Raw genomic sequence first — 12157 nt, 5'->3', positions numbered from 1 at the left:
AAAGTCAATAGTCCAATAGTCGGAATAAATGATGGAAAGATGAAGGATACATTAACGTGCTTCGCATCTCAGATGAAATTTTAAGATTTGTCAGTCGTAAAATTTTGGCGACTTTTTTTTAATCCTTTGATGAACCGTGTAAAATATGCAATTCAAAGCTACCCAAATTCAAGAGTTTTTTCTGTTCATTTTGAAAAACCAGTTGCAGCTCGCGTAATATGACCAATTCCCTGTTTATAACTGAAGTTTGTTCAAATATATAATTCCCATGCCTTCTTCAAAAGCTGCAATCCTGATGCTTGAGAAAGTCCCAAGAACATTGACGTCATGTAAAGATTTACCAAATCCTTCTCATTTTCATCCTAAAATCTGACATACAGATCCATCTGTATCCTCTTTGTAGTCTTGTTCAAAGACTCGCCGAAACCAAAGGCAATGTATAGTTTACATAGTTTCATCGAATCAAAAATCGTCATAAAACTCATTTTATCACGCCCTAGTTAGACCTTCTCAGCTTCCTGGTTGTCATGAAACATTCTTCTCAATACAATAATGTATTTTTCAGCAGTGTGGAGTGATTTGTGCTACATAACTGTTTCCAGGCGCCACAGGAGCTCGGCTTTCATAGTATGATTTTTAAGCATTAGTTTATCGATAGTTTTTGAAGAAAAAAAGGAAGGGAATTGGTTGAAGCTGAACGGCAGATACTGATGCCAAAAATGCCAGTAAAACATCGCGAATGTAAAAGCAGTCTACTTTCGCGCTGTTTACCCTTCGGAAGGACTAAGTTCACCTACAGGCAAAGACAAACAACATATACTGAAAAACCAACCAAAACCAACAATTTTCTAATTACTGCAATAATCAAAATTTTAATTGACGGAATTTAATTTTTTCCGATTGGTGACGAAATTCCCTGACTTTTCCTGACATTATTTTAATTCCCTGAAATTCCCTGATTTTCAAGATAGTCGACACCCTGCAATCGTTCAATTCAAGTTTTTTCTGTTTATTTTCTGCAAAGTTTCAGTTCCTATTGTTTTCTCTTCTCTCTATTTATCTATCCCTATCTCTTTATTTGTCCACAACAAACCTACCTCAGGCCTATTTCGCCCGTTCACAGAGTAGCTGGGAGCGTTTGACACCGAGGGTTCCGGTGACACCATGACTAACACGTGTTCGTGACCCCACTGCATAGACTGTTGAGTACCGCTATTGTAGACCCACATAACCATGTAATACTTCTGAGTGAGATTTTGTGAACAAACCGCCGTCCTTTTTAAGAGAACCTAGCCCGTTCGAGTGGTCTTTTGCAAGAGTCTTACTGAGTCTTGCAAAGATGGGGTTATTTTCAATGCAGTCATTTGCCTAAGAGTTTCGTCTCTTCCGAATCGTGCCAGTTGTGTATTTTGTGAGATACTTCCGAACTGTACAGTGTTAGGCCCAGGACTTCTTGTCTGGGCCTCTTGCGTTTGTAAACGTTGGTTCATTACCTATATTGACGATGCCAATGTTGTTTGAAGAGAGAAATTATAAAAGACATTCACCTCGACTGTTTATGTCAGAACAATCCCATAAAGTATGGTGAGCGTTGGCGTTGCAGCCGATGATAAAGTCTTTGTTAACTTCTCTGCAGTAATTTAGGGACGTCGCAACCTCATGGGTTGCGGCAGGAAAATAAGCCGATGCAATTATTATTTCGGATCTTCCCTTAGCGGTTGCTATTAGACACAGCTAATTATCTCAACTCTGATCATGACGAATTTTAGTTCAATTAACTCTATTATAGGAAAGCATTTAATATTTGCCTAAACGAGGACAGCAGTTCTTGGGGAGTCATGTTTGTCATTGTAAAATAACTAACCTGAATCTGTTAGAATACCAAGTATTCTTCCTTTGTAAATCCAAGGTTCTTGAATAAGAGCTAAATTCATAGCATCTTCGATAAACCACCTCTTCCTCCTTAGTGTCCTGCGTTAGTTTTGACCGCTCGTTTCTTTCGTTTGGGAGAGTGGTAATCCCATCTTTTTCACAAAGCATGATCGAAGTTTCTAAACCTCTTGCTGTAGCCGCTGATTCGGTACCGTTAGTGGCGGGGTATTCAATAAAAGTCCCCAACCATTCATCCCATCCTCGGGTCGCGTCTCTCCTTGGCTTAGGGATTTATCCAGTGTTTTTTCTCTACGTGATAGTCATGGATAACAGCTGTTAAAATCATCCTCCTTAGGGTTTTGGACCCTCTGCTCTGGTTTTCAATAGTTTCAGATTTTTTTTCGGACATACTGCATAGTTCTTGCAGTTCTTTTGACTCGATGAAAGCACGCATCGCGTCTGTTTTGTGTGAGTATGCCTATGCTGCGGAAAATCGCGTTCAACACTCTAATCATTAATCTCAAATATATTTTAAGCAACCAGTTCACAGAAACTCGAGTGCCAGTGTGAGTCGGAGGCATTTTTTTCTGGTGAAAAATCACTCGGCCAGAACGGGATGTTACGTTAACCACTCGTTCTATGGTGCACATTCAATTATTTACTCAATAAATTTTCCATTCCTAGTTAAGTGATCCCCAACGCCATAACGTTGTGGTGAACATATGGAGTTTTTTCTGTAATTATAGTGTCATTTCGAATGTATCAGAACTGTAGGCGTATAATAAGATGATCACTCTTCCCTATTTATTATAAGCGAACACATTATTTTAAATTGTGGAATTTTCGATAGACACTAAAGGAACGTTTCTGCTATTTCACAGGTTTATTTTCATGTCTAATATCAGTAGCGTATCATAGAATAATAAAGATATCTGCCTATTTTTTTATATTCAGCCATGAGTGCGTCGGCTTCCACTTTAGGAATACACTTAATTTTGCTCAAACACGTGGCGATCATGTCTTGTATTTTCGGCAGCATCGTTCGACCTTCGCCGCACAAGTACAACTTAGTGTTATCTTCAAGCAGAAGCTTGATTATTTCCTCCTTCTTGTCCTCTATTATGTCTTGAACGAATTTATATCGGGAGTCATTATCGCGAGAAAATGCCACGTACGCATGATCCAATAGGCCAAGTTCTACATACTGTTGTATTTCATCTTTAAATAAATAATTCCTGTCCCGATGTCTACAGCTGGTTAATAATATTGCCGAACCTAGCTTTGCCTTTTTGTTGAGTTGCTTACCTCGTTTGCGATATTCTAGAAAACTCATATATGGCGCAATGCCTGTCCCGGGACCAATCATGATAATATTTTTCTCCAGATCCTCTTCCCGATATTGAAACACGGGTTTTACGTGTCGTAGGTACATATAAATATTTTTATCGTATCTCGTGGCATAGAGAAGTTTGTTTTCTAGCATTGTGGTGGTGATTCCAATCTTTCCATTATTCAGCATCGCAAATACGATGCTTATGTGTCCTTTCTGATTGAAGTTTGCAATAGAATAAGGGCGCGCTTGTAATCGAGGGAAATGTTCAATCAACGTCGCAAGTGAGGGTCGACACGACGATAGAATTTTTAGCAAATGCATTAAATTCATCTCATTTTTGAGAATAAATTCACTGTAAAAACTTGCCCCTTCCTTGGAGGCCAGGATTTCAAGCAATCGCTTTTCGCACGGATCGGAGGTATAGTTTGCTAAGACCTGTAGGGATATCTGCAAAAAAAAATTAGTATTTATGAGCAAAACATGTTGCCTCCCCCTACCTTCCGTGGTATGATTCTAAAGTCCAAACACTCTGAAAGTAAACGTCTCGGTGTAATAAATTTGGGTACATATGACGGTATTTCTGGATTTTTCCTTTTAACAGGTTTAGCCAACCGTACTTCGTATACGCAATCGGCAATTTCAACCAAATGGAAACGCTCCAGCATAAAGTTCACATCAGACAACAAGTTCTGTGTCAAAATTCCAATCGTGTCACCCGGATAATACTCTTCAATATTCTGCGGACGATAAAAATGAATATTAGGAAACCCAGAGTATGAAAGCTGTAAGCTGTAAGTTGAAACTTACCGGAGGTTCTTTTATTAACATTTTGTATACCGTTTTGACACCATCACCCTCAGCTAACACTTTGTAACTAAGAATCGTAGTTTTATGTACGGCAGCACCAAAGGGCTGCTTGGAAGTGCTTTGGAGATGATCTGGCATCTGGCAATTTGGGAATTATAAGTTATTCATTATGTACGTTAACTAACACTTCAGTAGGACATGAAATGGTCCTCAATGAACCGACATTTTAGGACTCACCACTTGTCCGTTTTCCGCACGGATCGTGTCGATATAGTGAGCGGGAAGCTTGGGAAGTGTCAATGTAGTATTTTTGAATTGCTCAATGAAATCCATTTTGAAATTATAAAAAAAAATCCTATAGAGAACTGAGAAATATTGTTTCTGTTGTTTCACCGGCTTTACGCAAGACTTTCGTTGAACCGCTTGTAGCTTGATTATTTGTTTTTGAATGGTAAATTTAAATGTCATTTCGGTAGCAAAAACATCGTAATTCATTTTGAAAAAACATCGCAATCAAATATTCTTAAAGGTGCTACAGTCCAAGACGGGTCTACTAGGTGAGGCCGTTTCGTCACTAAGTTGTGTAGGGGAGCGGTATATGAAAGCAGTACCGAAGAAAGCAGAAGGGGAATTATTTGCTTGTAGCGTGAAAGAGACAGACTGATCAGGAGCGAGCTTCGGCACTAGCGTATTGTGTTTTGTTTACAAACAAAACACAGTAGACTTCCAAGATGGCTGAAGAGTTGTTTTAGCAAGTTGGCCCACCTTAGGATATACTTCTACGCGCCTTGCTACAGTCATTGAAAGACACAGCCTTCACTCATCGACAAATGAAAAAGGCCTGAGATTGATAAACTTTGCTGCGACTACAAAAATGATCTGTTCTAGCCTCTATTATCCCAGATTAAGTATTTGAAAGAGGATTGTTCCCAGATCTATTACGTTCTGATTGATGGTCCCCATTTCTAGGATGTCGATACTTTGACAATTATTTCATCGCTTGTGTGATACGCAAACAGTTGTTAAATATGTATGCTGAAATATCTCTCAGAGATTTCAATGAATGGTCACAAAACTGGATCAATGAATCGCAGAACGTTAAGTCTCAATTCAAGGCACTTTTCATTGAATTGAGATGGGAGATACGACGCATGGAAACCAGCCCAATAGGGTTGACGCAGAAGCCAGGGTCAGCGCAAAATACACTGTCGTTAGAAACGACGTATAGTGCTTCTATACCGCCGTTCTACGCATAGTTGTCCAATGTTACTTTTTGACAATTTTTCAACAAGTTTTCCTCATAAAACGATGTGTTCATGCCTAATCTTCCGGAAAAACACATAAAAAGTAATTTTTTTTTTTTTTTATCCAAAATATATATTTTATTAAGGCTCATATGGCGTCAGCCTAACGGGGCCGGGAGTTCAATATTTTGACAATGTTTGCTTAGACTATGTTAGTAATATGTAACCGATTACTCGCGGTTGACTCGAGGTTAGTATTACAAGTGTTCTCATAATTGGTATGTCGCAGTCTTCGATGCTCTGTACGTGTGCCCGACACGGGATACTTCCTATTGGGATGCAGCTGACCATTAATCAGCAACGCCCCCCTAGTCTGTACCCCATATCTAGCGTGGTGCGTCTTTCTCGACTCGAGGAATCCAGGATAGAATGGCGGCGCAATCATCAGCTCGTGTAGAGTTGTCATGAGCGGTACAACCTTTGGCTCTTGTTGAATGATCAGTGGACTGCACAACCTTTGGCCCGTGTGTCTGTAAAGAGTGTGTGTATGTATTGCCGCGACTAAGTAAAAGTTTATCGATCGGATAGGAGGGATATGAAACGGGGACACAACGAGGGAAACATCATTAAACGTTGACATCGGCGTTTCTGAGGAACAGGTATAGATGAAGCAGAAGATCAGGATCCCGGCTACCTAAGATATCCCGGACGGGGATATCCGATTGTCTGCCTTGTGCTCTCAGTGCTCTAGAGAGCTGAGAGCGAGCAGCATGGAACCGGATACACGACCAGACAACATGCTCGATGTCGTGGTAGCCATCGCCACAATCACATAGATTGTTTGCTGCGAGCCCAATGCGATAGAGATGCGCGTTTAGGTTGTAGTGATTGGACATAAGCCGAGATATCACGCGAATGAAATCACGACCTACATTCAATCCCTTGAACCATGCCCTCGTCGAGACCTTAGGGATAATCGTGTGTAACCAACGACCGAACTCATCACCACTCCACATGCGCTGCCAACTTACGAGCGTATACTGACGAGGAATGTGGAAAAATTCATTATAAGCAATTTGCCTTTCAAAAAGTGTGCCTTCTAAAGCGCCCACCTTAGCTAGCGAGTCCGCTTTCTCATTCCCCGGAATCGAGCAATGAGAGGGAACCCATACTAAGGTAATCTTGAATAATTTTTCGACCAAAACACTCAATAGTTGTCTTATTCTAGTTAGGAAATAAGATGAGCGTTTATCAACCTTCATTGAGCGGATTGCCTCTATTGAGCTGAGACTGTCTGAAAAAATAAAATAGTGGTCGATGGGCAATGTTTCAATGATCCCTAATGCGTAATATATCGCACCCAGTTCAGCGACATACACGGAACAAGGATCTTTGAGTTTGAAAGAGGTACTGGAATTTTCATTGAAGATGCCGAAGCCAGTGGACCCGTTTATGAATGAACCGTCAGTAAAGAACATTTTATCAGATCTAACTTTCCCATATTCTGCCGAAAATATCGGCGGAATAGAATCGGAGCGTAGGTGATCTGGGATTCCATGGATTTTTTGTCGCATGGACAGATAAAAAATGACAGAGGAATTGCAGAAGTAAGGGAAGCAAACTTGGTTGGAGATGCCTGGTGAAGGGTGCACGTCGTGGGTAAGGTACTCATGGTATATAGACATAAAACTTGACTGAGGAGTCAGTTGGAGTAGATTTTCGAAGTTATCAATCACCAATGGATTCATGATCTTGCAACGGATGAGAAATCTGTAGGATAATTCTGTGAACCGAAGAGTAAGCGGGGGTACTCCTGCCAAAACTTCGAGACTCATCGTATGTGTCGAATGCAAACACCCCATGGCTATACGCAAGCAACGATATTGTATTCTCTCCAGCTTGAGAATATGAATCCTGGCAGCTGATCGGAAGCAAAAACTGCCATATTCTAACACTGATAATATCGTTGTTTTGTACAACTGAATGAGGTCTCCTGGATGGGCACCCCACCATGTTCCGGTAATTGTTTGGAGAAAATTGATTCTTTGCTGGCATTTCTGTTTCAAATACGCAATGTGTCTCCCCCAGGTACACTTAGAATCAAAATATACACCCAGGTATTTGAAAAACATAGAGTGTTGGATCGTTTTGCCGGATAGGTGAAGCTGTAATTGGGCGGGTTCGTGCTTCCTAGAAAAAACGACCATTTCAGTTTTCTCCGTAGAGAATTCGATACCCAGCTTGAGGGCCCACGTGAACAGATTGTTCAGGGTATCTTGCAACGACTTTTGCAGAACGACGGGATTAGTACCCGTGATGGAAATAACTCCATCGTCTGCAAGTTGTCTCAGCGTGCAGTCTCTAGTTAGACAATCATCCATATCATTGACGTAAAAACTGTACAAGAGGGGGCTTAGGCAGGAGCCTTGTGGTAGGCCCATAAAACTGTAACGAGAAGATTTCGAGCTGCCATGAGAGAAAATCATGTGCTTTTCTGACAGTAAATTGTACAGGAAATTGTTAAGAATTGGTGAAAGTCCACGATTATGAAGCTTCTCTGAGAGAATTTCCATGGAAACTGAATCAAATGCCCCTTTGATATCGAGAAAAACGGAAGCCATTTGTTCTTTGCGAGCAAATGCGATTTGGATTTCAGAAGATAGCAGCGCGAGACAATCATTTGTCCCTCTACCTCGGCGGAAGCCAAACTGCGTATTTGACAGCAAATTGTTCGCTTCAACCCACTTGTCCAAACGAAGTAGAATCATTTTCTCTAACAATTTACGAATACAGGATAACATTGCAATCGGCCTATACGAGTTGTGATCGCAAGCCGGCTTGTTGGGTTTCCGTATGGCTATCACTCTCACTTGTCTCCAGTCATGCGGGACAATATTCAGCTCCAGAAACTTGTTGAACAAGTTCAGCAAACGCTGTTTTGCCAAGTCGGGAAGATTCTTCAACAAGTTGAATTTAATCTTGTCCGACCCCGGAGCTGAATTGTTACATGAGAGAAGGGCAATTGAGAATTCCACCATCGAAAAATTCTCATAATCGCTTTGAAGTGGAATGTCGCGTACGACGTTTTGTGCAGGAACGGTGTCGGGGCAAACCTTCCTTGCAAAGTTAAAAATCCAACGGTCAGAGTATTCCTCACTTTCGTTTGTATGGTTCCAGCCACGCATTTTCCTAGCCGTATTCCAAAGAGTGCTCATAGCGGTCTCCCTTGACAAACCATTGACGAACTTCCGCCAATATCCACGCTTTTTTGCTTTAATCAAACCTTTTAGTTTGGCTTCTAGAGCTTGGTACTTTAGAAACCATTCCACTAATCCAGTTTTCCTGAATTTTTTGAAAGCGGATGATTTTTCAAGGTAGACCTTTGAACACTCCTTGTCCCACCAAAGTGATGGAGGACGACGTCGGAAAGTGGTAGCCGGTACACGTTTCTTTTGAGCTTTCGTAAATCAAACTCGATATAAAGTTATACTCTTCGAGTGGAGGAAGTTCATGCATTGAAACAATTGCTTCAGATATTATTTCCGCAAATGTTCTCCAGTCAATATTCTTCGTGAGGTCATACGAAATATTGACTGACTCACGAGAGCTTGATTCATTAGCGATCGATAAAATTATTGGTAGGTGATCACTACCGTGGGGATCTTGGATTACCTTCCACATGCAATCCAGGGATAACGAAGAAGAGCATAGAGATATGTCTAGCATGCTTGCCCGTGCAGGAGGGTTGGCTATTCTGGTTGCTTCCCCAGTATTCAAAACTGTCAATTTGAAGTTGTCGCACAGATCATAAATCAAAGTGGCACGGTTGTCATCGTAGAGTGATCCCCATGCTGTTCCATGGGAGTTAAAATCACCTAAGATTACCCGCGGTTCCGGCATTGCCTCGATAGTATCAAAGAACTGATGGCGGCGTACCGTAGTTCTGGGAGGGATATATATCGAAGCAATGCAGAAGTCTTTGCCATTGATTTGTGTCTGGCAAGCGACAACTTCAATGCCTGTCATCGATGGGAGAGTGACTCTATAGAAGGAGTGACATTTTTTAATCCCCAATAGTACGCCACCAAACGAGTCATTTCGATCGAGGCGAATTATGTTGAAATCGTGGAAATTCAGCTCATCGGCTGAAGAAAGCCATGTTTCACAGAGAGAAAATACATCACAGTTAGAGCTGTGAACTAAAAATTTAAACTGATCTAGTTTAGGAATGATGCTTCTGCAATTCCACTGTATTACAGTGGTCAAATCCTTGACCTCTTGCACTGAATCAGGCATCGAGGGAAATGAACGCTGCCAAAAAACCACATTTTTCTTTCAAAAATGTTCTCACAATCGGAAGCAAACATAAAACTATGCTTTTAAGAGGGTCGTTTATATTTAAAGCATTTAAAATGTTGTCCACCAGGTCAGAAAGCGCAAGCAAGCCAGATTGTGGCTGTTGCCTCGACCGCGAAAAAGGAGCAAAGGAGTTATTGTTTGTTCCCAGCTTTTAAAAAAAACAACATCAAGCTCAATTGTCTCATGTTGATATTCCAAGCATAACCATGTAGATCCATAATAAATAAATCGGTTCAAGTACAAGAATTTTATGTCACGCTTTCAGCGAGGCTATTGCACTCATTTCTGGTTCGAAAGAACGAACTAATTCTCAAAAAAAAAGTTTAGCAGAACATGTGTGCATCTTGTTAGCGAATGCCTAATAACAATGAGATTTATGTTACAGATCACTCCCTTCTTCATAAAACGATGTTTTTATGCATAATCTTTCGGAAAAACACAAAAAAACTTATTGATTGTTCCCAGTATATTAAAAAACAACATCAAGTTCAATTGTCCCATGTTTATATTTTAGGCATAACTGTCCCCCCATGAGTTTTCGAGCCCGTAACCAAGATTGATTGATTCAAGTGAGGGGATCTGTTCACATTTCATTAAACAATAGTTTTCTGCTTTTAAAAAACCCAGTGTATTGCTAAACTGAAATGCTTTAAGCTTCTGGTAGCCAAATATGGTAGAAAATTTCGATGACATTTTTCTCAGTTGCCGATTTTGGAACATGGGATGTTGGAAAAAATCATCTTCGCTAAGATCAAATGCATTGATTTTCGGGCTAGGTTGCATCGAAAACCTATATACATATTCCAAACGAAAATTAAAATAACAGATCCAGGCAACCACTGAATATGAGCAAATGAACTTTTGTCCTTCAATATATTTTGATGTTTTTTTTCTCCACCCAGTGTCATTTTTATCTTGATTATCGGAAACGTCAGAACTGAATTTCATTTCAGCCAAATGAATATCAGCTGTTGTTAACTTCTAACCTGTGGGCGGTTACACATTATCCGGTTTCCGCCGGACCGGTTAGAATCCCAAATGGCAAATTTCGACCGTACCAACCTCTTCACGGCGCCGTGATGCAGCCGTCCACTGCGACTGCAATGTCCGGTGACCGGACAAGCATTATACGCGATGACAGTAGTATTGTGTCGACGTCTGGTACAGACACCGGTTTGGGAAAGTAAATCATTCTCTATGAGAATATCAGACCTTAAGACAGTTAAATTGTTCAAACTTTTAATGAAAATTTTTACTTTATATTATGTGATCACTTAAAACTCGTAATACTGATTTTTACTTAACCATTTTTGTATAATTTTCTTGATATTGTCACTAAAACTCATCATTGTAATATGAAATTATTATGAAACACAATTCTTGTTCAGGGGGTTTTCATCACTTGCAAAAGAACGTGCAATTGCATTGCATTAAGCATTAAGAACATATTTTATAAGAAAATGTTAATTTTCATTCATAATTTTTATTTTTAAATATGTGTTAACTGCACCCGAAAATCAATTATCACTATCAATTCCCAAAAGCGGAGCACGAACCTCCACGCGAATTGACAGTTGTTTTCATGTCTGTTAGTATTAGTACAATTCAGGCAATTTTTCGCCCCATATATTAGTATGTGTGTGCCATTTGACGTTTGTTTGTTGATTTTGAAATCAAACAGAATTTGCAAGTGGTATGAACACTGAATTTTTTATTTCGCTTCTTTATTCAGCTGCAGTGAAAAATTTCAGTGATGAAAGTTTCTGCTCAAAGCGAAGCAATGATCACAGGCACACGAGGTCGTCATGGAGTGTTTTGCCATGGATTGTGTTCAACGGTGTGTAGTGTCTTCTGACAAATTAATCGAGCTATTAAATTAACTTCTGTTTATGTTTAGCTCACAGCAACTACGAGTTCTTAAATTATCTTCCGTTTTTGTATTGTTCACAGATTCGCTATTGAACAAGTTCGATGATGTCAAACAAATCTCCAATTGGTTCTTCAAAGGGCATATTTTGAGCGACTTTATCGAGATTTTATGAGGAGGTCAGTCTTTGTTTATTTGAGCACATCAAAAATAGCTCTCCTAATATTCTTATTGGGTATTTCAGACAGTTTGACCTGATTTGGGTCGCGATCGACGACGAGGTGGTCGAGGCTCGGCTTGAGGAACTCTAGCCCAAAATGTCCGATCTGTGATCGGTGATCGAGATGCCCGACACCGAAGCATCGGTTCTGTCATAACAAAATCACCCAAATCTCAAATTAAAATATCTGAGTCAGGCATTCTTTGCCCAAGATCCACGTATAAATAGCTGTGCGTTGATTTGCTATGCGCTCGAGAAGCTACCGCTGCCCCAGGAGTAGGTGCTCGACGAATTGCGGCATATGCTGAGCCCGTTTCTGGACGAGGATCTTCGGATGCAGCAATGGGATAGCATTTGAATGAATCATTATGTTATTTTTAGGAAGGAATTATGATGTTATTTTAATCGTACAGATTTCTACTGTAATGGTGAAATAAAAAACACTCTAGAATGAA

At 40.2% G+C, this 12157-nt stretch overlaps 1 protein-coding gene and 1 long non-coding RNA gene across 3 annotated transcripts; one reads left to right on the top strand and one right to left on the bottom strand.

Moving 5' to 3' along the window:
* Positions 1-2520: 2520 nt before the first annotated feature.
* Positions 2521-4455, bottom strand: LOC129778567 (methionine synthase reductase-like). Of its 2 annotated transcripts, none has more exons than XM_055785536.1 (4): positions 4236-4376; positions 4013-4150; positions 3703-3942; positions 2521-3652 (listed from the first exon to the last, which is right to left on the bottom strand). In XM_055785536.1, the coding sequence occupies exons 2-4, from the start codon at positions 4148-4150 to the stop codon at positions 2774-2776; spliced, it is 1257 nt and encodes a 418-aa protein (XP_055641511.1). In that variant the 5' UTR covers positions 4236-4376; the 3' UTR covers positions 2521-2773. The 2 variants fall into 2 exon arrangements, with proteins under 2 accessions (XP_055641511.1, XP_055641509.1); XM_055785534.1 differs by having other exon boundaries at positions 2597-3652; positions 4250-4455.
* Positions 4456-11307: 6852 nt separating this feature from the next.
* LOC129779847 (uncharacterized) lies at positions 11308-12157 on the top strand. The gene is made up of 3 exons (XR_008743785.1): positions 11308-11452; positions 11566-11661; positions 11727-12157. It is a non-coding gene; the product is annotated as an uncharacterized LOC129779847 (long non-coding RNA).

Source organism: Toxorhynchites rutilus, chromosome 3 (assembly GCF_029784135.1).
Source record: "Toxorhynchites rutilus septentrionalis strain SRP chromosome 3, ASM2978413v1, whole genome shotgun sequence".
NCBI lineage: Eukaryota > Metazoa > Arthropoda > Insecta > Diptera > Culicidae > Toxorhynchites > Toxorhynchites rutilus.
The sequence above is the reverse complement of the archived record's forward strand: the minus strand, read 5'-3'. Positions and strand labels throughout refer to the sequence as shown.